A 23968-nucleotide genomic window follows, 5' to 3' on the forward strand; every position below is an offset into this window, starting at 1 on the left:
CTTTCTTTCTCTCGCACTCTTACGCGCTCTCTCACGCGCTCTCTCACTCCCCCTTCTCTGGAACTCACTGCCAAGTCATACTGTAGCTGGATTCTCTGTCCCCTAAGCCTCTTCTAGCTGCCTACACAAGCTTTTCTGTCTACATGCCCACCTGTCAGTCTATCTGTCTCCCTCTCTCTTTCTCGCTCAAACGCATTCTGTCCCTTATCTAACTCCACCTCCAGAGTCTCCCAATCTCTCCCTTTCACTTAGATCCTATCCCCTAACAGCACACACAAACACACACACACACACACTTATCAATCAGCCAGCCCTGCCCTGCCCTGAGAGAGACACAGAAAGGGACAGAGAGAAACTGGGACCTTTCTATCTACACAGCCAAAGGTCGTATTTACCGTGTTTGTTTTACCTGCTCTCACTGAACAGTGGTACTGCTGGACAGTCTTCTTGTCAATATGTTGACTGAGCCTTGGATATGTGTGAAATAACTTGAGGCACAGGTCATTTCCCAACTGTGATTGAAAACGACATACACATGAAACCCACGGTGAAGTGAGGACAAGAGAAAGCTATGGCAAATCCCTGCACACCAGTGTCCAGGGCAACGAGGGCACGCCAACAAAATCAACTGCTGCTACGGTAACCAGGAACTCCCTTGAAACGCTTCTCTCAGGTGACCGGTGTCACACTAGGAGTGTGTAGCGCTCACTGCTAACAGGTATCACCTGTATGAAAGAAAACAAGTGTGAATTAGCTTGTGCTAACTACTACAGTGATGTCATTTGTGTTTTCATTTAGTCTCATAGTCTCACGCCTGGCTGGTTTAGTTTGAGTATGAGTAATGCACTTGGTTTGAATGTTGTGCCTTTGATGTACTAATTGCTTTGTGATTGATGTCATTTTTGTAACTTTTTCTTTACGTTGAAATATGGAACTATTTGTGAAAACCTTCAGTGGCATTCTCAGTGTCTTGTGGACCTCAGTGTGGTTTTTCCTATGCTTGTGTTCCTTGAACAATCTTCCCTAATCAGGGTCTCATTCCTTTGGGACATGTCATACATGTACCGTAACCAATCATCCTGCATCTCCTCCACACATGACTACCCTATCATCTAGCATCCCTTCCACACACAATTGTTCCGAATTTCACTGTCACTAACATTGAATACTGTTCCACTCAGAAACTGTTAATCATTAAATCAATCTCACTCCACTTCGCTTCCACAACCCCCCTTTCCCTGCCTTCCTAAATTCCACATCACTGATCACACAGAATAGAATGTTCAAGGTCTCCGAAGACTTGTTTTGGTATCTGTTGGACAAGGGATAAGAATTCCAAAAGCAAACAGATTTAATGCCACGCTGCACCGACAGAGAGACAGCTTTTTAGCGATCGATTGTGTTGTCATGAATGTTGTGTTGTAAATACATTCCCGACACATTACACTCTGACCCAGAACAATAAAAGTTGCACAAGAGTTTGGGTTGTTACCACACATTGTAGAGCAGTTCCGTTGGTGGACTACAGTCTGTTAACTGCCATATTATCCTGATCCCTGTTTCTCTGATGTATCCTGATCCTTGTTTCTCACTGGCCTAGCGTAGTAAAGCACTTTTAATTGAATTGTTGTTGAAATGTGCTATACAAATAAACTTCCCTTGCCTTGCCTAGCATCCCTGGGAATCAGCAGTCCTGGAGATTGGCACAGGCAGAATAGAACCCTGAAGGACTGACAGGATTTTCACTTAAAAGGCAGGAGAGACAGAAAAAAACAAACAGGCGCTATTGCTCACCACGCAAACGAGCCAGAGGTAAGGAGAGAAAAACCTCTTTGTTATTTTTTACAGGGAAATAGTACGAGGGATATAGAGAGGAGAGATGCCAGACCGTCATGCCTCCACCACACCGACAGAGAGGGGGATGACCTGGAGCTGTCTGAACATGTACACACCCAGAGTAGACCAGAAAAAGATTGTGATCTAACATGCTTTACTGGGTAATACACTTATACAATTCCGAATGTGGAATTTCAAACGGCAAAGCACCAAGAAAGAGAAAGAAAGAGAGTATAAAGCTATGACGCCGTGGCTGTGATTTCGTGACCGACAAAGGCCTACGCAGACTGCCTAGTCTGGGCCATGAGTATAAGAGGCTAGGGACTATGGGACAGCCAGTACTGTCCCGTCTGAACATGGGGAGGGAGGCAGGGGGGATCTGTCTGACCTGTCTGTCTGAGAGGGAGGCAGGATGATAAAGCTCCATTCACCCTGGGAGCCTCCGCGTACTCGAGGGGTGGAGCCGAGGCGAGCCATGCAGAGCCGAGGCCACTTTCACCAGACAAAGGAGAGAAATAGGCCGACTCACTGACCTGTACCCTGTGCTGCACATGGTCTCCATAGCTTGAATCACAGCCAACCGGCTAGGTAGTAGTCTAACTGTCCATGGTCACGCTGATAAAGTGTCTGGTTTAAAGAATGTTATCTTTTATGTTGTTTCTTCGTGTCTTCTCAGTCTCGACATGACCTAGATGGGGATCGAGATACACACAGCTGGGAAAGAACTGCCCCATTAGTTACTCTGTTGGAAATGCTGGTAAAGGAGAAGATCTAATTTGGAAAGGGTGACAGAATGGTATATTAAGAACTGAGAAAACGAAATGAAACTAACACAAGAGGTGACTGCCGGACATCATGCCTTGGGCTTGACAAGGGCCACCACTTGAAACTAGAACATCAAATGGGAAAAATTACCGGTCAGGAAATGGAGCAGCTAAACATAGGAAGCCAAAAACAATGGTTTGGCTTCTTCTCAGATCACTGCCTGATTGGTGAGAAACAAATCAACACAAGCTCCTTCTTCTTGGGGATACCCCACTAAACTGCTTCAGATTCTAGGTACTAGCTGCATAGTGCATGCATAACCATGACTACCGAATTATGTGATATATTAAATATGCCACAATGACAGGAACTGTTTGAAGAAGGGCTCAAGACTGCTTATTGTTACCAACTTACAAGGCGATTAACACCCAAGACACAAAACTAGAACAAATTTTATTCCGTATTAATTGTCGGACTTCTTAATGAAAACAACTTTACTTTAGAGGACGTTACTGTGATGTGTTGAACGTGAAGCATACATTACAGAGAGCAAACACTGGCTCCACCTAGAGGAAAAGTCTTTGGACAGCATGGGCATTCAAGCTCCTGCAGACCTACTCTAGGGGGCGCACTTGACATAGTGCAAAAGCACCCTTCCAGTGTAAAAAAAAAAAGAGTAAAAGAAAGAAAAAAAACAGCTCTATTCTGAACATCTGGTTTCGAAGAAGAACAGGCCCCTCGGGCCAATCATGTAGTTTGCAGTAATGCAGATTTCTAATAGTAACGAGTAGACATAGCTTTACATGCACGCACACAGAACCATTTTCCAAAGAGTTCACTGATACACTGCGACTTAATCATCTTCTAAATGAAAGCCAGACCAGAGAAAGCTAATGTCCCCTCAGTCAGTGTGTGCCTTTGTGCGTGTGTTTGTGCATGCTCACAGGTAAACATTACACAGAGGCCGTTTCAAACAGGAGTAGGTGGAACAGGACTGATCCTTATCTGTCTAGCTTGGTAGGCCTACTGTCCCCCAAACTTTTGAACCCTGCTCCAGAAACCGCTGTTGTCCGTGAGCGAATCCCGGAAGTGTGAGCAAGCCCAGCTGGAGAGGGCTATCGGGAGGAGCGGTCTTGGCTCTGAGGCCAGAGTCCTCAGAGACTCAGACCAAGCCTGACCAAGACGTGGGGGGTCTTGATCTGTCTTGTCATGAGAGACTGGAAATAAAGCCCTGCATGCAAACATAAGAAGACATCTGGACATCATCACAATCAGGAGATGAGGGGAAACTGAGGGGAAAATAACTTTTCCCTGACCCCACAATACATTCTTCATTGTCTTACTATTCTGTCCAGAGTCAAGCCTTCTGGCTGAACAATAGTTGGAAGATTAGACCACTTTACTGTAGTATATCTTGTCCATATTTCACAAATACTCATAAAATAAAGTGTCTATACAGTTGTCCTGCCTATAGGGGCCTTTTAAACTAGAGTTTAGGAAAAAATACCTGCTGAATTTACTAGACAAAGGTTAAAGTTCAACAAGTGTTTGATTTACTGCAGAACTACACTCCCCTGATGTTTATCAGCTGGTTCCAGGGCTGACCGCAGACTCTGTGGCCCATGAAAGGCAGACATTAGCAGTTCATGAGACACAGGGCATAGACAGAAGACAGATGCCTCTGTGAAGTGTTGGTGCCACTGTGCTGGAGCTCATGTTGTCCCTGTCCCCTAGGGATGTGTGCTGGTCATCAAAGAGTACCTGATAAGGAAAGTGGTGGCCCTGGGGGACGCCTGCATGGTGGCTGCATTTCTCCGCACTGTCAAGGCCACTTGCTATGTCATATTTCCTTTAGAGTGTCACATGACATGCAACTGAACATGTGTGACTAAAAAGAAAATTACACAGATTACAGATGCCTTGTAGTGGTAACAGGAGAAAACGTGACTGTCATTGGGATGGTTTCTTAGTTAGTGTTAGGATCATTTATGAGAAACTCCTTTATAACATCTAGAGAAGAAATGCTTCAGAGAAAAAGCAGTTTTTTAATGTTATTAAAACCCTGAAATGTCCTACTTCTGTAATTTAGCAGGGAAGGCAACGGAATTGAAGCATTTTAACATTTCAAACTCACACAGTGTATTGTTTTCATTAGTCATGTTTAAAACAACTGTCTGCATTGTTTTAGTAGGCCAGAAAGGGACGCTTGACACCTGTCACACAGTCCCTCATGTTCTGCAGGAAATATTTGAAGTGGATGTGCCTGTTGCTTCCGGGTGGCTTCATCAGTTAGTGTGAACATTTGCTCCCCTGACCACCAGGGAACTCAGAGGAAGGGTTTAAGTTAGAGGATATTCAGACAGCTGGGATACGCTAGGCAGACCTCTGTTATCTGCCCACATCCCCCCTCCATCTCCTCCACTTCCTACAGAGCTATGGTCTAAGGACAGCCTGACAGCTTATTCTACATGTATATGGTTTCTTCTCATACATCACCTCACCCTCTCTGTTAGTACATCCTGCTGTATTGAAGATAAGCCCCCCCAAAATATGATGTTGCTCTAATAATGACCTCTGACCTCTCCTCTCTCTGGGTTGCAGGGGAAGTGGGCCCGTATATACAACCTCTGGATGTAGTGGAGACATGGAGACATGCAGGAGAGGGGCCCTCTGTTCTCTTACGCCTGGTCAGGAAATTGCAAAGTGTCCTAGAATTTCCTTGTTTATGAAGTATGCTACCTGTTTGTGAATTACACTGCCTGTTTATGAAATATTCTGCCTGGGTATGATGGCTATCAGCTAAAATTGGCCTCACACATGCAACTAGGGTGGAAACCCATTCAAATAAACAAATTGGCTCTAACTTAATGTCTCTGGACTGCTGGTTACTCTGTGATTCTGAATCCTGCAGAGCATGGTACATTCTGTATGTTTATATAGTTAGTGTCAAGCTAGGCAGAGAACAGTGGGGGGGGGGCAGGCTCGCTCACCACACGAACGCCTAAGTACACTCAGTAACACTGTAATGTTGGTCAAGGGGCAGGGGGTCCCTTAAGATACTTGCTGCTATTAATCATCGTGAAATATTCCAAAGAAGAAAATGTTTATTCCAAATGTTTGAGATTTAAGAATGTTGTTGGATAGAATCTCCAACTTTTTTTCTTTTAGTCTCTTCTCTTTTTTTAAACTATTCATCTGGCCCCACAGATACCGCTTTTACAAAGGGATGTGGACTCACGACATGAGGAGGATGCGTGCGTTAGAGCCGGACTGATCCTCTTAGCTGATGGGTGGAGGAGTATGTTATTTTTGTGGTCTATTAGTTCCACACGTTGACCATGACCGTCTGGAGTGCTTGTCCCCAAGGCCTTCCTAGACACAACTAAACATGTGCAGCAGACGCAGCAACCCGGGGAGAAACACAACCTCAGGACTGGAGGAAGGAAATTAGAAAATGTGGTTGTATGCCATTGCCATAACCACACAGCTAAGATGTGTTCAGTTAATTTATACTGCTGTTACACAGTTCAGATTCAGAAAAGTGATTTTTTTTCCTTTATGATCTCTCGGAGAACAGTATAAGAGTGAAATGAATAAAGATTGAGAGAGAGGAAGAAGTCGGCCAGTACTGTTTTCCAGGTATTTCAAAGAAATGCAAACACCAGTATGAGCATGAGAGAGTGAGTGGGATAATTTAGGCGTATTCACTTGTATTCACTTGTAACTGTGCTGTTGTCTCGGTTATTGTCATCATAATATTTGTGTTACTGTGTAACACAGATATTTGTGCCTGTTTAACTCACCTCCTCAGTGAGGCCCCTCCAATGTCTCTGTCTGGGCAGGGCCCACATGGAAGTGATTATCCTGCGCGGGGAGGGAGAAATTACAGAGCAAACCTACTACAGGCTCCAGTCCTTTTATGATCACTCACTCACTCATTCACTCAGGCACACACACACACCCACCACACACACACACACACGCAGCAAACTCACAGGAGCCACCTTGCCTCCAGTGGTACATTTCCACTCCTGGCTGTGTCAGGACAATCCACCAGTGTGCCTTCCTCCTAGTGGAGTGAGTGGTGCAGGACCAGGGTTGTAAATTCCTCTGAAAGAGTTGTTAAGAGTTAAGAAGGCCCCCCATTAAAAACACGGGTCCTGGCGCTCGCCAGAGAGGAGCCAGCGCAATAAGTCATCACCTGGAGCCTGAAGGGGGGTGAAAGCTCATGGGATGGGAAAGGTAAAATATAATGGATGGAATCTCTTTCAGAGACATCTGAGATGTACACCATATGTGCCTCAAAATCCCACTATAACAAACCAGCCTCGGGAGTGAAATAAGATTGAAACTAAAACATTTACTAGAGCTAAGTCGAGTATTTAGGTACGTCTAATAAATGGCTACTCCTAAATTGACTTCACAGGTCTCTCTCTCACCCAGCTCTCGCCCTGTTAAGCTGAGCCCCTGAAAGCCCCAGTGGCTGTATTTTCCTCAGTAGCCACAGAGACGAACAGCTACCAACCACAGGCACATCAGCCAGGAGTTGCTAGGTACTGAGGTGGAACAGTAAGTGCTTTCACCCCACTCCTTAACTTCCTAAGTGACCACTGGTGTTTGTGTTTGTCTTAGGCTTCTGAATGTCCTCTGTGCTAGACACCAACCATTAAACTAGAATTCCACAACCACTGAGACAGACAGACGGTTCTGACAGTATGCAGGAGGTGGGCTCAGCCAGAGAGATACTTTGATTGTCTGATAATTCCAATCAAATGTGAAAACTTGATTTGCAAAAAAAAAGAAAGAAATGCAGCCAAAGTTGCCCTTTTGCACTGTTTGCATTGTCATCACCACTTATGCCATCATCAGCCCAATAGTTTATAAGAGTGGCATAGCTGTGTACACAATGTGGCGTCTGGCTATGCATCACCCCCCCCCCCCCCCCCCCCTCACTCCTCCAAATGAAGACCATCATTATCCTCAGCTCGCTTCAGGCTCCCAAAATATCCTTAACGCAGCTGTCGGCACCTTTCTGTGTAGCAGCTGGAGCAGCTCTGGGCGCACCCACTCTCTGTCTCTCTCTCTGTCTCTCTCTCTGTCTCTCTCTCTCTCTCTCTCTCTCTGTCTCTCTCTCTCTGTCTCTTTCTCTGTCTCTCTCTCTCTGTCTCTCTCTCTCTGTCTCTCTCTCTGTCTCTCTCTCTGTCTCTCTCTCTCTCTCTCTCTGTCTCTCTCTCTGTCTCTCTCTCTGTCTCTCTCTCTCTGTCTCTCTCTCTCTGTCTCTCTATCTCTTTGTTTCACCATACACATCCAAGGGGTTGGGACCAGGTTGGCATACTCCAACTACATTACAGCAGAGGAAGATTCAAATGTTGTATTATTGTTATTACGAACGTATGTGTGTGTGTTTGCTTTCTCCGAGCCTCATCCACCCATCTTGCCGAAACCACCCTTGAGTGGCCTGTGTGCGCAGCAGGCAATAAAAGCCCAGACAAATGGTGTGCGTGAGGCGTGAGACTGAACCATGGAGGGGGAGGAGGAGTAGGTGGACTCAGGCCACTCCACAGCTGTTTGCTTCTGTTTTCCTCCTGTTGCTGTTACCAAACCCCTCTGATGGTTCAAATGGTTCAAATGGTTCAAATGGTTCAAAAGCAGGACAGCGTTAGGATAGCTCGGTAGAAATGTGAATGGAAAAATGTGTCAATGGAAAACGATTCATTTGGACATTTGATAAATGCCAGTTCCGCCCGAATGACTCAAACAAACCGTTTCAGTGAAGTCAGCTCTAGAGAGTGGATTTAACCCTTGTGCTGCCTTCGGGTCACATGACCCAAAGGTTCATAACGAACCATCATTGTGTTTACCCAGTTTTACCCAATACAAAAACTAATAAAAATAATTTTCTTTTAACCTTTGCAATGGGGGGTCTGAGACAGCCCAACGGTTAAAAGAAAATGCTTCACTTTGTTTTTGTATGAGGTAAATTTGTCGCAATACGACGGTGGGTCACACGGCTGATGGGTCAGAATGACCCGAAGATAACACAAGGGTTAAGATGTTTCTTCTGTCCTTCACTGGTGTCCATCCAAGGAATCGGTAATCTTTGATCTTGATTTGTTATGGCAACCTGGCCGGGGGGTGGGCCTCTGTATCAAAAGATATGAACATGTGGATTTTAGCCTCCTCTCTCCCGCCAACTCTTCCTGTTCATGAGGCAGGTACGAGGAAAGGGAACATATAGGATGTCTGTTACTGTAGGATTTCAAGGATGGTGAGATTCAGAGGTGGTGTGTGCTCTGGACAAACTCAACTGCCTTTCATTTCGTAAAACGAATATGTGTACTTGAGCAGAAGCGCTCAAAGCATGATCTGATCTTGTCTTTGAGATTCCCCAGAGCGTGATCACTAACAGATTTAGGTAGATTTTTCTTTCTTCCTCCATCTGTTCCTTTGATCCAGTACTTTTCTTATCCGCAAAACATTTTTGCAGCCCTTGATTTTCCATAAAGACATTGGGCAACAATGTTTTCAACAAATATCAACATTTTTGTTTGAAACTTTGGACCTCACAGCCTCTCCATAGGTATGAACAATGGGTCCTCACAAACAGCCAGGAACAGTAACACCTCCAGAAAAAAACACGAGCCATATTTTTGACACTCCGAGGCCCTGTTCCCATCAAGGTGAAATCACATTGTCAACATGCTGAAGAGCATTCTTCCTGCCCCCTTCTCTGCTTGTCCCTTCTTGCCCTCGAGGAGAAAACGAGGGTGCATGTTACACTTAAACCTGAGATCAGCATAGAGAAGGAAATCAAAACTTGCTTTCATTCTCAGGCTGTGTTGGAAAACTCAGCCAGTGGTGTTGAAAAGCCGTAAGTGTCTGACCCACATAGATAGTCCTCCTGTTGGTCATGTAATCTGCTCAGTGTGATAACTTTGTTGTCTCAACTTGATAGGTTGTAAAGGAGTGTGGCATTGTGAATTGAAGGCTTTTGACATTCCTCTACATATTAAGCCTGTCAGGGGTAAATCCATTGTAAAGCTTATGCAGTTTTCCTGCTGGGTCACACAAGTCAGGCTTCAACTTCCTGACCAGAGGATATCAAGTGAAAACGGCTTTGCTGGTTACACATTTAAAACACTGAAAAGTGAATCTGAGCATCTGGTACAATTTAGTTTTCAGGGTCTGAAAGCCAAGGATTTTGTCTAAGGATTCACAGTATGGCAGCAACATCTTTCCTCATCCTGATTCTCCTTTTCTTCTTCTCTCTTTTTTGTTTTTCTTGGAGAAGGAACGAAGCACACCAATTAAACATAATTTTCCAAAATACCTCCCAAAACCCTTCCTACCTCTATAACAATCTCCCTACCACGTGCACCCCACCCACATCCCCCTTCCTTTCTCTCTCCTTGCTCATTCGTCTCCCCGTGCTTCGGTGAAAAACCAAACAAGTCAGCCATTAAGTTGAGTTAAGCGCAGGAAGCGGGCCTTCAGGGCAGGCGGCCCTGTTTATAAGGAGCTAGTCAGGTTTCAGCGGCCCTTTGAACGGAGCAGCACATAGGAGACTGTCTGTCACTGGGCCAAGGCCCAGCGCTGCTCCACTGACTCACTGCATTCCCCCCATTCATTTGAGCGGAGAGGGGAAGAGAGGTGGATCAGGGTGGAGAAAGAGAGATGGGGGTGGGGGTGGAGACACATGAGGTACAGAGGGGCAGGCTAGAAGGAGGGCAGGTTAATGTATGCCCTTTCACTCCAACAAGGCAATGTTTCTTTATGAAATCCTAAATCTGAGTTGTCTCTTGTTGCAACCTATCTCCTTATCTAGCACCCTCATCAATACACAAATAATAACTTTCCTGTCTTCTCTTCGGGCAATAGATTTGTGGTTCACCATCTGCACCAAAGTAGTCAAGCCTCTCCTAAGAATATGTTCTATGAGCAATTTCTTGCACAGTTTAAACCAGTTGTAGTGGAGCAGCAGTGTATTACTGTGTGCTTGTGAAGTGTGACCTGCAGAGCTGGAGGTGTTAAAGACCTAGGGAGTATCACATTCTCCAACACCACATTTATTTCATGACATCATCTTAGAGGTGGTTCACTTTCAGTCATTCTGTCACTGGGGGGCATCCAGTGTCATACAGTGCAGTCTTTACTTAAGAAAGATAAAATACTAAATTTGTGTGTTTTACCTCACTGTTTATGTAGGGATGAATAACCTCCCATAAGAACTCGGAGACACAAAAAACCAAGTCTCATCATTTCTCTCATGGTGGCTTGAAAGTTAATATGCCTTCTAAGGGTATATCATTCCTGCTATCCATGTTAATTCATGCCCAGAGCTATGGGTAACACATTTCCAAGGCAGTCGCCTCCCAGTCTGAAAGCTAACAGATGTTAAGGTATGACTCAAATGTCAACACATTGGCATGGTTAAGAGTACTGTGAACCGGACCATCAGACAGGAAAGATACAGGCTGATAGGGCCACATTGAGAAAGTGCATGGGCAGGACCAAGTTAGACATAGATAACCAGCCAGGGCAAACGACAAAATATTTCAGGTACAGCCTAAGCATTGTGAAACATGCCCTTTTGCAGCACGGGATCATAACTTTAGGATGAATTACTTGAGACTAAAGAGGATTTTATATTGTAGCAAGACCGAGAAACGACATGCCTTTAGGATGTATTTTGGGGAAATATGATACCTCTCTCAGCAGAGACAGAATTATGCTTATAAGGCAGACTATTTGCTTTATGTTTCTAAAGGAGCCATTGTTAGTCTCAACCACAAAAAGCACATTTTATCAGACTTCCATTTAAGCACATGACATTTGACATCGTACAGCCATTAACAGTACAATGTACTACAGAAAAGCATTCCTACATGCCTTCAGAACTCCAAAGGTGTGTTTTTGAAGAACTCGAGGGTTCAACTTGATGACAAAACTATGAAAAAATGACTGCTAAAACAAGACAACAAAGAAACGAGTCAAAGGAAACACAGTAAAAAAATGAAATCATAAGGAGTTTATTGTTTCATCGCCCATCTGTCCTCTCTTTCCATAATGTGAAATGCATTTGATCATTAAATGACTGCAAGATTCACAATATTTACGTGCAGTATTCAACCAATTCAGTTATTGAATCAATTTGGCTTTCTAATGTTCCAGTCATGGGGTGCCTTCTCTAGTAAGATTAAGAAAACATAAGTTTCCCCACTACCTAGAAAGGACATATAGTACAAATGTTTAAGCCCCTCATCCAAGAACCAGCACTTTCCATGTCTCTTTAAGGCACTCTGTGTGGGGTAAGAGAGAGAGAGAGTAGGATAGAGGCAGAGTAGAGAAAGTGTACATCCTATGAGTCTCCGATTTGATACATCAGAGGTAAATGAGTACAGCTCTGTTACAGGAGCAACTTCAAAAGCTTTAGGCTATGCAACAGTGTCAGACGGGACAATGTGTGCAATGCTCCATTCATAGGTAATAGAATAACAAACAGAGCACAGCTGACAGTACGCAAAAGCATTTCATTCATTAAATACAAATATATACTTTCATATATTTACAACTACTATTTACAGTTGCATTTAATTACATCTGACATGTTCACAGAGAAAAAGATTAAGTCCTAGAAGGGCTGTTTTTTCAGGCTCCTTCCCCCTCCCTGTATTCCCAGCTGGTTGCTCACTCTCACAGGAGAGTTTTATGGCTGGTAACTTTAAAAAAAGACTGGTGAGCACAGTGGAGGAGGAGAGCCTGTCAGCACATGGCACTCGGTAACCATGCTTGTTGTTTGCTCAGGAACTCATGTTCAGTCATTTTGAGATCAACAGTATGTCCTTGTGTCAAGCTCACCACATTTTTCAATGATTTGGTGTTTTTATTCATAACTGTACAAAATCTGTGGAAATGTCTTAGAAAAATACTGGTGGCATCTGATTATTGTATAAAATTAGCACTCTGACAGAAAGTAGAAAAGTGGGGAAAAAAAGTATTCTAGAACGCATTAGAACTAATTTAAAAAAATAACTTCTACACAGTGGTCTCTCCATGCTTACTGTTAGTGAGCCTGGTGTAGAACTTGCGCCATGACTGGAGGGTCTTGCCTGACCAGATCCAGAAGCCAGACGTGATTCCCACAATGAGAGTCATCAGGTACTTAATCATGTAGACGGTAAAGTCTGGGGTCATGCGGTGGCGGTTCTGCATGGGGCAAGGGATGGCCAGGCCCTTGCAATTATGGCTGACCCAGCTCAGCTCCCAGTGGTGACGGAAGGCCTGCTCGTAGAAGAAGCAGGCAATGACGATGGTGGCAGGCACCGTGTAGAGCACGCTGAACACGCCGATCCTCACCATCAGGCGCTCCAGCTTCTCTGTCTTGGTGCCGTCGTGTTTCATGATGGTGCGGATGCGGAACAGAGACACAAAGCCAGCCAGCAGGAAAGAGGTGCCGATGAAGAGGTAGATGAATAGGGGGGCCAAGACGAACCCTCTTAGTGGGTCTAGAGTGTTGAGGCCCACAAAGCAGACCCCGCTGAGAACATCCCCCTCGATCTGCCCCATGGCCAGGATGCTAATGGTCTTCACTGCGGGGACTGCCCATGCTGCCAGGTGGAAGTACTGGGAGTTGGCCTCAATGGCCTCATGGCCCCATTTCATACCAGCTGCTAGGAACCAGGTGAGAGACAGGATGACCCACCAGATGGAGCTGGCCATACTGAAGAAATACAGCATCATGAAGAGAATGGTACAGCCCTCTTTTTTGGTGCCTTGTACAATGGTCTTATAACCCTCAGGGCTGAAACTGTCATTGCACACCACCTTGTCCCCCAGGAAGTAGCCAGCTATGTATGCTATAGAGACCATGGTATAGCAGCCAGACAGGAAAATGATAGGCCTCTCTGGGTATTTGAAACGCTGCATGTCCACCAAGTATGTGGTCACCGTGAATAGAGTGGATGCACAGCAGAGGGAGGACCAGATGAGGATCCAAATACGAGCAAACTGTATTTCTTTATCATTGAAAAACATGTAGCCCCCACTGCTTCTCGAATGTTCACATGGTGCAGCACAATCCAGCTCATCCATAAATTTATAATTAAGATAGGATGGGACTTTGAGCACGGCTGGACAACGGAAAGGCCTATCAGGTGTGGAGTAGACGTGGACTCCCGGAGTTCCAGGGACTGGCATGAGAACGGGTGGGACAGTGGCAGTTGATTCATTCTGACCAACACAAATGTGACCGTCGCCAAGCACGGGGAAATTCTCGCACCGTAGACGCTCAGGCCACTGGAAACCAAACTTGTTCATGAGCGCCTCACAGCCATGCTTGGCCCTCTCGCAGATTGAGCGGCACGGTGGAATGGCTTTCTCCAGTACTGTACATACGGGAGCATACATTGAGCAAAGAAAAAATTTGAGCTCCGGTGAACACTGTACCTTAACTAAGGGATAAAACTGATGCACCTCCAGTCCAGCGTCCTCTTGATTGTAATGTCCAAGAAGGTTTGGCATAATGGTTTGATTGTAGGCTATGTCCGTACATAGTGGTATGGAAATAGGCTGACAAAATCCGTGGTCAGGAACTGCTATTCCATTATCTCCTTGATACTGTCCTGAGATCAATGAGGGCAGTAGAAATGCGAGAGTAACGAAACTCCTATGGATAATCATTTTTGTTTTAACTCAACTCCTGTTTGGGTTATTGGTTCCAGATAAGTTGATGCAATGTAAATATATTTGTATTCCGCAGCATTAGGAAGTTTGTGACACTTTTAGGTAGCTAAATAACGCAGTTACAAAAGAGAAAAGTGAGCTCGCTTTTTATCCCTTCGCCTCGCTTGCAGTCAGTGAGCTGCAGCTGCTTGACTTTTCCTTTGTGCGACTAGCATGGTCCAATCAGACCGTTTCAAGTTCCCCCTGCAATTTTGTGAAATTGGGAGTACGGGAGGAGGGATCTGGGGGTCTTGAAACCGATTTCCACCCGGGTTATAATGTTTGTCCCATGTACGCTTTATCGGCCTATCTATTTATTTGTACGTTTGATAGTCTATCCAGTAATACTATATTGATCATAATTTTCTCTGTGTCCATGCAAGTTGTATAGCAATCTCTTGTGAAGTTGTGATCAAATCAATAGACAACATAATGTTTCTGAAGTTATTTGTTAGTAGTGAGGGGCAAAGCTATAATGATAAGCATTCTATTGAGAGTGAGGTGTTTATAAAATCCATTCTCTTAAAACTATTGTTGCTATGCCTTTTGGATGTTCCCATCCCCCATTGATCATTCATTGGCTGGAGAGTCTAACGGGCCAATAACATGGTAGACAGTAGTAAGATTGTCGCTGGAGGACGTTGACGACCATACAGTCTATGATAGTGACGAGCGAACAGAGTAGCAACGAGTAGTAGTAGGCCACTAGACCTAATTTATAAAAAGCTATCTGGCAGCGACAAAAAAATCGTATCTAGTGACCAGCAACAAATCTAGCGACTTTCCGCTACTTTGGCAATCTCCGTTTTGGTTGTTGACACATAGAATTATTAAGTGTTGAGCAGCAGCAAAAACTGCTAATTGTGCTTCCGTGTTGTCATAGCCGCCAATCATGTTAACTACGCCCCCCCCCCCCCCCCCCCCAACACTGCTAACTCAAGCTGGGCGCTCGAGATCGCATGCCCGAGTCTTACCTCACGTCATCCCAGTAAATCGGTTTTAGTCAGCTCCTCTAGTGAGAAGTCAATAATGAAATGGTGAATATTTACCTGTACGAATCAATTATTTAATAATTCAGCAACCTGGACCGGTCAATTATGGAGGTAAGCAGGCTTACGTGTTAATATATAACTAGTCTAACTACTAGGGAGTCAAGCATTCCGTATATGGTCGTGCTAGCCAACTAGTTACTATAGTAGCCAGCTACAGTAGCTAGCTGGGAAATATTGTTAAACTTTTGGTTTCCCACTACTGTACAAATTGTGAATGGTTCTAATGAAAATTTAGCCAGATAGTAGAAGATAGCTAGCATTATCAATACAATGACATTATTTCAGTCCTAGCTTCCCCAATGCTAGCCTACACGACCCAGTTGGGGATGTAGATATACATATTACTACATATTTGTGTTGTAGAGAAAGGAGGCAGGAGATGGGGAATACCGCTTTACTTTTAGTGAAAACCCGCTTTTCCTTACAACATCTCTTCTCCTACGCACGTCCTATTGGATGGCACAACTGCCATAGTACATTACTGCTTAGTAACAACATATGAACTAATATTTAGTTAAATACTAAGTATATTATCAATGCTTGATTCGGTAATCCTAATGATAATTTTCCTATTTAACCCGATTGATTCTGATAAAATGGTCTCCTTAGGCCAGTGATAGTGTAAAAGGTAGAATCGGTGGAAGTACAAGAGGAGTCAGAATGGCATTTGATCGATTTCAAGGCACTTCTTTTGGACCAGACTCTCTCTTTTCAACCCACAAACAACAGGTCGGCCATCTTAATACTGCCTCTTTGATTTGTCCCCAGGTATACACTTATGCATGAGCTGAATTAAGAAAAAATTACAGGACCCCCATTTCTGTCTTTGCTGAAGCGTTAAGTACACATTTCAGTGCCCAACAGGTCCACTCTAGTCTTTGCAATCTTTGCAAATGCAGCCTTTCTGCACGGTGAAGAGGGGAAGCAAAGATTGTGTTGAATGACAGGTTGTTTCATCCTAAATAGATTTGGGGTTTAAAATGAAATAAAGCCTTTATTTGAGGGTTTAGTGATGTTGGGTCCTTTTTGAATCTCAGGAAAAGGGGAAGATGCAGATAAGACTACACAAGGGTTAACTGGTGTATAGTTGAGCTTTATATTTATAATAAGTATCAATTGCTTTTGTATTACAGGCTTGTGGAACTGGAGACAATGGGAGTCTGTTTCCACCATTCCTACCTTTATCCAATTTCTCTCTGCCAGAGGAACCTGGGATGCCCTACACTCCATGGTCTGTTCATGATGATCCATACCAACTCATTGAATGTGCGCAGAACAATAAAAGCAGGTAAATTCATTGACTAAAAGTTTCACACGATAGAAATTCTATGTGTAATGAATCATTAGTTAATGAGAGGGCTATAGTTATGAAAATCAAATAATTCAACAAGATACATTTGATGTAGTCATCTTTATAGATTTAAATTATTGAATGAATACCCACAATCTAGAATAGGCTAAAACAATCCAACGGTATTTCATTGAGTGATATTTTAATGTCCAGCAGTTTGAACTGAGATGTATAACGAGTAATCTTACGTTTCTTTCTTCAAGAAATCTTACTGATGGAAATGACCGTGGAAGTGAAGCTGATCTGTATGGGTTGGTGTCAGATATCTTGGGAGAAGCTGATAAAATGGACAGTTATTACAGTGAAGAGTAAGTATCTTGTGTCCAGTGGAGGGGTGAGGTTGGGAATAAGATTTTACTGCTGTTGTCAAGCTATCCCTGGAAATGTATCTTAATAAAAGGCATTGTCTGACTCTGATGGTAACTATGTTTGCATAAATGAAAGTAAACATTTATCGCAGTGGACAATTAGCTAAGCTATCTCAAATCTAACTTTTAAGAACGTAACTTTTCTTTCAGGGCATTACCCAATTCAAATTCTGTCTGGTCTCCAAAGTGCATGAGGGAGGATTACCAGCAATATCTCCAGCCAGAGTCAAAAATCCATCTCCCACCACCCTTTCTGCCAAGTCATGCCTACCATGAGCCTTTGAATAAAACACTAGATCAGTCAATAAACAGGGATTCAGAGGAGATGTACCAGCGATTCACCAGCTTAGATTCCAGTGAACAGTGGCTTTTCTCTTCCTGCCTCGAAGACATGAACAGCTACGTTCTCCAGAATCAAGAGTTTCAGAAACCACCAGGTCTACAGTTGCCTACTGTGGGGAACTCCTACCTGTCTAAGATGAGACAGAGTAAGCACGAGTACAGTGCATCTGATGTTGAAGGACCATGTGTGTCAGTGCATTCTCTCTCTGATCACATGGAAGCATTTCAACCCCAAAACAAGATCAATAGCCATGGCTTTGATCACTATTATGAAGATTACGCTGGTCTAAACAGCGTAATGCCCAGGAGATTCAAGCAGTATGCAATGCAAGATGTCAACAAACTGGCCTGTAATATGCAATCCCTAATGGTTGGTGAGCAAGACAACTCGTGTGCCAGGGAATCCCAGAGCCGCCAGACTGCACAGATGCAATACGAAGCCAGCATGGCTGAACAGAGGAAATTCACCAGCCCCAGAATGCAGGCACATAATACTCCAACCATGCAGTTTCATAAAGAACTGGGAGGGGACTTTGGGGCAGTGCAGCAGGAGACTGATGGAGGAGGAAGTAAGCTGCCACTGCAGAGTGAATTCATGTCTAAAGATGTATCTGAATTTGGTCCCCAACTTGTTGAGTACTTCCAGAAACCAAAAGCACTGTCTACAGCTTCCAATCCTGCAAACATGTATCAGAGTAAGATGAACGGCCAGAAAGGAAACAGCTCACTCTCCATGAACCCGAATATTAACCAGTTCTTCTCACATCCCAGCCAGCAGAACCAGCTACAGAATAAGCCCAAGCTCATCAGGAGCAACTGTGTGTCGTCTGGCTCCAACAATATGCTATCTCACTCTGTGTCCGAGTTTGTGCCTCAACACCCGCAACAAACACAGAGAGGTTCACTTTGCATTCAAGATTTCAGTCAGGGAGATGGGCCAGTGCTCCACAACCGGGAAGGACAGAGCCAACTAGGACTGGCCATGGATGGGCTGAGAAGGGGAGGAGGAGATGCAGACTTTCAGCCGAATAAGAAGAGAATACCCATGGCTGGCTTGGTGGGTGAGGCCTACTCTGGACAGTGCATGGATGGAAAGACAACCAAGCCTCATACAGGCAGTCACATGGGAGAGGGAGACAAGAAGGGGCTTCTGCATAACCCCTACCTGGACAACCAGGGAAGCATGTACGGCTCTCAGAGATTTGCAGGGGGACTGAGCAACATCAGCATGGGGAAGACGTCAGCCTTTCCGCCCTACATGTACCCTGTGAGCAACCCCAGACAGAGCAACTGCCACATGCCCACCATGACTTCATCCGGTTTCAACTCCAGGTCCTCTCTCCCTTATGGAAGCTGTGTCCCGCTCACTGACTTGTGTGATTTGCTGCCAGACAGTGAGTTTGCAGCTTTCAGCCCCTTTGACCTAATGGGGTCCAGTGCAGAGGGCCTGTATCCTGGGATGTCATTTGACCTGAGGTCCCCAAGGATGATGAGGAACCGTGGTGGACCAATGAGCCAGCTGCACTGCCACCTGGAAGACAGCTATGACCAATGGAGGCTCTTGGAGAAGGAAAGAAAGAAGGTGAACAAAGACGTGTTATAGACGTGGTATAGAATTAAATATTCATCTCTCAATTTGGATGTGTTTATTAAAAGCCATCTTCTGTTTTGTGTTTCAGACTGAGGTGATTCTTACCAAGACTTATCCTGGGAGGCAGATTTCAACTGTAAGCAGCAATGCCCTCCCAAAAGTCCCTTCTAATCCCTCCAAAGTCGACCGTCTCATCGTGGACCAGATTCGAGAGCTGGCCAGGGTAAGACATCAAAAATATCGCAACAAAAACAAGTCTCACCCATAGCCTGTTTTCTAACCATACTCAATAATAGTCTTATTGCTATATAATTATTTTTGGACACAATACAGTACGTATATGTGGCTTTTGGAAAGACACACATCAAATGTTGTGGGCTGCGTTTCCCGATAACAATGGATCGTAGCAACGATCAAGCATAAAATGAAACCATCGATATTTCTTACGTGCGTTTCCCAAACATGCTCCTAAGGAGTAGGCTAATCCATGCGCTTTCAAGATCTACGAATTTTCAAGAGACACTTAAGCTAAGATGTCTTTGGGAACGGCCCGTAAAACTTAAGATTCGTCGTACGATGGATTCTACGATCAATTTAGGCTTACGACGCATTTGGGAAACGCACCCGTGGTCCGTAATCATCCATTTAAATATCTCAGGTGGTGAGTCTTCTTGGTAAGATGGAACGACTCCGCAGCATCCCACTCCATGCCAATATCAGTTCAACGCTGGACAGACATCAAGAAGCTATTTACATCACCCAGGCCAGACGCAAGGAGGAATTCATTAACACGTCCTGCCGGCAGAGGCAAGGAGGGGGCCATATCAGAGAGGACAGAGGTAATTCCTCCAATAAGCTTTATACAGAATTTGTGGCCCTATCTGCGTTGTCCTTTCTAAACAAGGAGCCTCAAAATGGGAAATCTTTGCTCTTGAATAAGCTGCTTGATTACATCTGAGGTCCTCTCATTCTGCCAGACATCCTGCTGCTGGCCACAGCACTGAGGGACCTCTGTGTCACCACCAGGAAGGCCCGCACTGCCCTGTGGTGTGCTCTCCAGATGACACTGCCCAAGAGCTCCACTGACGAGCTGGAGGAGGAGGGCGACAGCCAGAAGAGCAGCCCAGGGAGGAGACTGAGACCTGGGCTGCTCTGAGGCCTCCACCACACTGTGGCCTTCACACATCACATCACACAATGTCACAGACCTCTGAGGATGACATTGGTGTGCATGGATGAAATGTTTATAGCACCACTATATATTACGAGTTCACTTTGTCATACATAAAGCTCAGTTTGGGCAAATTTAAGTTATAAATATTCAGTTGGATATTTTCAGTCTTGAAATCAAAATCTAATTTGTGATCTGTGTAAGAACAATGTAAGGCAGGGGTTTGTTTAAATTACTTTGAAATGGCAGTTCAACTCTATTATAACTCTAGGGGTCCATATTCTTATCAGTGGTGTTTTATCAGCCATGTGGTGATCTCTGTAAAATGATATACAGTACCATATTCACTATTGTTATAATGAAGGAAATTATCCTTGTACTTGTTACAAAGATAATGGGTTTCATATAGCTTTGTTAGGGATCACTAGTTTTGATAAAACATAATTAATAGTTGTTCTTGTAGATAGGAGTCTGTAGTATGAAATGTAATTAATCCTGTATAATGTAATTGGAGACATGAATTAGTGTCATAGCTGAGATTAATGGATATAATCTTGAAAATCTAAATTTTTGTTATTTATTAAAATGTCATTTGGCATCCAGTTCATAGGATGCTTTTACATATTTTTTAAAAATTTGTCAATCACTAGTGAAAATTACACTTGTTAAGTGAGCTTGGTAATGGAATACATTTTTCCATATATTTTCCATGTTCACATACTAATCAGTCGACAACTTTTGAAGCTTTGTGTTTCCTGATAACCTGAGATAGTTGGTGCATTTTTTAATTTACCCTCAAACAATAAAGTATGAGAACAAGCAAAATGTTCACATCCCTTAAATTCCTGTTCAAGTTCAAAATGAATGTTTCCCAAAGATTTTTTGTATTAAGTTATTTCATCACATAAACTAAGAAAAAATACAAAAACATATCTTTAAATAAATTTGAACTTTTGTTAAAAGGCTGTTTGCAGATCTTTGCTTGTTCAGTGAATATAATACAGGTATTGAGGTAAAGAAGAAACGATTTGTTAAAACCTCCATAAATGAGTGTAAATTCATTGAATAAATCCCTTGGTGTTGCACCAAAATAATAGTTATGTGTTAGCCTCTATACTTAAAAGTAGAGACATAAGGCATTTTCAATAGTGGCTCATTGCACACAACAGCATCTTATGCATGAGCAAGAAACAAACAAGTGGTGTATTTACTTAATGTAAAAAGTTGCTAGATGTTCCTTATAGAAGGTGTACTCATTCTTCATAAGCAGAAACTTAAACCGTTGAAAGAAAAATCAGTATCAAGTTAGCTCATTTTAAGACAGACAGGTTACATGTTTGTGCAGTCCATGATCAAACATCAGTTGTTTCTTCAACTAAAGAGTTGTTCCTTTATTGACCCAGTTCATGTGGAAAACGAGCTGCAAATTATCTGCATTCTAAACACTTTAAATATCTCTAAATACTTTAGAGAACATTTGGTAGAATCTTAGAAGTATAGCAGTGTATGAAAATGTTACAAAGAACGAAAAGTTAAATCTCCGAAGCTCAACAGGAAGTCACGTTCAGATGCGTCAACGATGGGCTAGACACAGTCCGCTTACAAAACCCTGTCACTGTCCACCGTCACCCTCAAGATTTATCTTTTTCGTTCCCCTTTCTGCGTTCGTTTCTTTTCCTTGTCTTTTCTTTCCTGCTTGGACAGCTTTTCCTTCTCTCGCTGCATCTTGTCCTGCTCCTTCTTCTTCTGGGAGTCGTCTCTAGCCTGATCGCGCTGCTGCTTCTTCCGGTTCAGGACCTCCTCCACGTTGGTGTTCTTGAACAGGGCTGAGGTTCTAGGTCAAGGAGACTCGCGTCTAAACCCGCCACACGTCCGACAACAAACGGGAACTATGACGCACTTTTTCTATTGAACTACGTTCAAGCCATATTCTAGTTTCCAGGTATGATACACAATGTGCACAAAGAAGGAATAGGAAAGGATACATTTTTCACCACTTGGTACACAAGCTCCACCGGCTGTTTCCTCTTCTTCAGCTTCAGTGGTCTTGTTAAGGAAATTGACACTGGTTCTCAGGAAGATTACACAACAAGATGTTGAGTTAACTGTAAAATACCTGTAAGTACGGTTAAAACAACAACCTTTGATTGATAGGCTGGCACCGCATTTTCTGTGTGCCACAAGTAATGAATCAGTCGAGAATGCGACATTCTGCATACCTAAAGTAATATGATCAATTAAAACTGATTAACCCAACAAAGGATATTCTTCGTTGTCTGTAATATTGGCATATTGAGCCAAAAGGGCCTCCTTCCTCTTCTTGGACTCCTCAGACACCTCCTTCTGTTTCACAACAATCTGGGCCTGCTTCTCTATCATGCTGGCGATGGCCTGTACCTCAACTACAAATTCAGATACAGAGTTAGTGGTGGTGAAGGCCAGAAAGAACTGAAATGTATGCATGTACTTTGTGTATATATCTACCAATATTGATTACATTTAATATAAGCTAATAAGTGATGCATTGCAAAGGTGTTCTTTACAAAGAGTGAAACCGTTTCTTTTATACAGCATCATACCATCTACATCGCTTTTGGAGGTAGATCGGGCACTGCGCTCGGTCCACTGTCTAATGATCTCTCCACAGACGTTATCAAGTGAGTCCTCGTCCTGTGGATGAGAGACAGCCAACCTTAAACCTTTTTTTAGACAACAGGAATTATATCCACAAGAGGCAACATATCCTAGTTTGCGTGTCTGTAATGAATGAGCAGAAGCATCAGTCTAGTACTGACTGTCTAAAATTAGAAAGTGCACTAGTAGTACGCAGACTATAGACTAGGGAAGCTAGCAGTCAGCTTCCCAGAGGAGCGCTAAGTTTAGTTTTAGACGGTGTCAAAAACATGAACAGATTGTAGTAGCTACAAAGACGCTGTATAACAGTTATTTAACTTTACACGTGTTCGTAACAGTAAGTTACTGGCTAACTCATTTTAGCCAACATGTTATGGTGGTGAGAGATCGAGTGAGCATGGTGGCATGCCGATAACGTATTCACCAAAAACGCAGATAGGATTCCTTGTAATGTATCTCCCTTCTCCTCATCAGTTTCATCTTCTTGCAAGACCCCTAAAATATACGCTCCATACACCTCGCGATCCACCTCCAACGAATCTAGTCGATCATTTAGCCAGCTTTCAAACTCCCCGGCGTCTGTCACGGGCGCAGCCATGATGGCCCTGTTGGGTCCTAAAGACACCACGAGACTGTCGCGAACATTGCCTGTTACACTTCCTAGTTATCGTCACTTATTTTGTGCCAGCTGGTTGCACATTTTCTTTATGTATCCCGAATGCCCTTGAAGACTTCTCAATTAACGCAAAAATAATGTTAGTAGTAGGAAATAAAACAAACTTCGTATGTGTTGCATGATTTACGTTGCCGGTCGTTGCGTTTCCACATTCTGCACAATTCAATGACTGCCGCACGAGGGAGCCAGACTTCCAGGACCCAGCAATTTATGAAAACATTCGTCCTTTACCGGAACGTTTCTGTAAATTGTGTCTTTGCATCAGAATATATTCAGTATATATTTATACTATGAATTGTAAAAAAATAAAAATAAATCCAACCTGAAGTCATTTAATAGTGCTACAGCTCGGATTTCTTAATGAAGAAATTAGCAACAGTAAAGGTGTTGTAATTTCTGTTCTGTATATCCCAGCATAAACAGATGAATAAAATTCACCTAAAAGGTGAATTCAAAACCAA

The 23968-nt window shown here is 43.5% G+C and overlaps 3 protein-coding genes across 4 annotated transcripts; 1 reads left to right on the forward strand and 2 right to left on the reverse strand.

Moving 5' to 3' along the window:
* Positions 1-11609: 11609 nt before the first annotated feature.
* fzd2 (frizzled class receptor 2) lies at positions 11610-14476 on the reverse strand. Its single transcript, XM_062446967.1, has one exon. The coding sequence runs from the start codon at positions 14278-14280 to the stop codon at positions 12637-12639; it is 1644 nt and encodes a 547-aa protein (XP_062302951.1). The 5' UTR covers positions 14281-14476; the 3' UTR covers positions 11610-12636.
* An 825-nt stretch (positions 14477-15301) lies between these two features.
* moto (minamoto) lies at positions 15302-21147 on the forward strand. Of its 2 annotated transcripts, none has more exons than XM_062446979.1 (8): positions 15302-15425; positions 15984-16103; positions 16508-16662; positions 16929-17033; positions 17244-19017; positions 19115-19249; positions 19685-19865; positions 20004-21147. In XM_062446979.1, the coding sequence occupies exons 1-8, from the start codon at positions 15420-15422 to the stop codon at positions 20180-20182; spliced, it is 2655 nt and encodes an 884-aa protein (XP_062302963.1). In that variant the 5' UTR covers positions 15302-15419; the 3' UTR covers positions 20183-21147. The 2 variants fall into 2 exon arrangements, with proteins under 2 accessions (XP_062302963.1, XP_062302970.1); XM_062446986.1 differs by having other exon boundaries at positions 20053-21147.
* A 413-nt stretch (positions 21148-21560) lies between these two features.
* On the reverse strand, positions 21561-23460 carry ccdc43 (coiled-coil domain containing 43). The gene is made up of 5 exons (XM_062446997.1): positions 23256-23460; positions 22777-22867; positions 22464-22599; positions 22183-22238; positions 21561-22023 (listed from the first exon to the last, which is right to left on the reverse strand). Exons 1-5 carry the CDS (start codon positions 23427-23429, stop codon positions 21836-21838), a joined length of 645 nt encoding a protein of 214 aa, XP_062302981.1. The 5' UTR covers positions 23430-23460; the 3' UTR covers positions 21561-21835.
* Positions 23461-23968: the final 508 nt, after the last annotated feature.

Source organism: Osmerus eperlanus, chromosome 2 (genome assembly GCF_963692335.1).
Source record: "Osmerus eperlanus chromosome 2, fOsmEpe2.1, whole genome shotgun sequence".
NCBI lineage: Eukaryota > Metazoa > Chordata > Actinopteri > Osmeriformes > Osmeridae > Osmerus > Osmerus eperlanus.

Coding starts and splice junctions, on each gene's coding strand:
- fzd2 (XM_062446967.1), bottom strand. CDS start 14,280: ATGATTATCCATAGGAGTTTCGTTACTCTCGCATTTCTACTGCCCTCA.
- moto (XM_062446979.1), top strand. Junction 19,018..19,114: donor TGGAGAAGGAAAGAAAGAAG/GTGAACAAAGAC, acceptor TTTGTGTTTCAG/ACTGAGGTGATTCTTACCAA. Junction 19,866..20,003: donor CCATATCAGAGAGGACAGAG/GTAATTCCTCCA, acceptor TCATTCTGCCAG/ACATCCTGCTGCTGGCCACA.
- ccdc43 (XM_062446997.1), bottom strand. CDS start 23,429: ATGGCTGCGCCCGTGACAGACGCCGGGGAGTTTGAAAGCTGGCTAAAT. Junction 22,239..22,463: donor AATATTACAGACAACGAAGA/ATATCCTTTGTT, acceptor TAACAAGACCAC/TGAAGCTGAAGAAGAGGAAA. Junction 22,024..22,182: donor TGTACCAAGTGGTGAAAAAT/GTATCCTTTCCT, acceptor CTAGAACCTCAG/CCCTGTTCAAGAACACCAAC.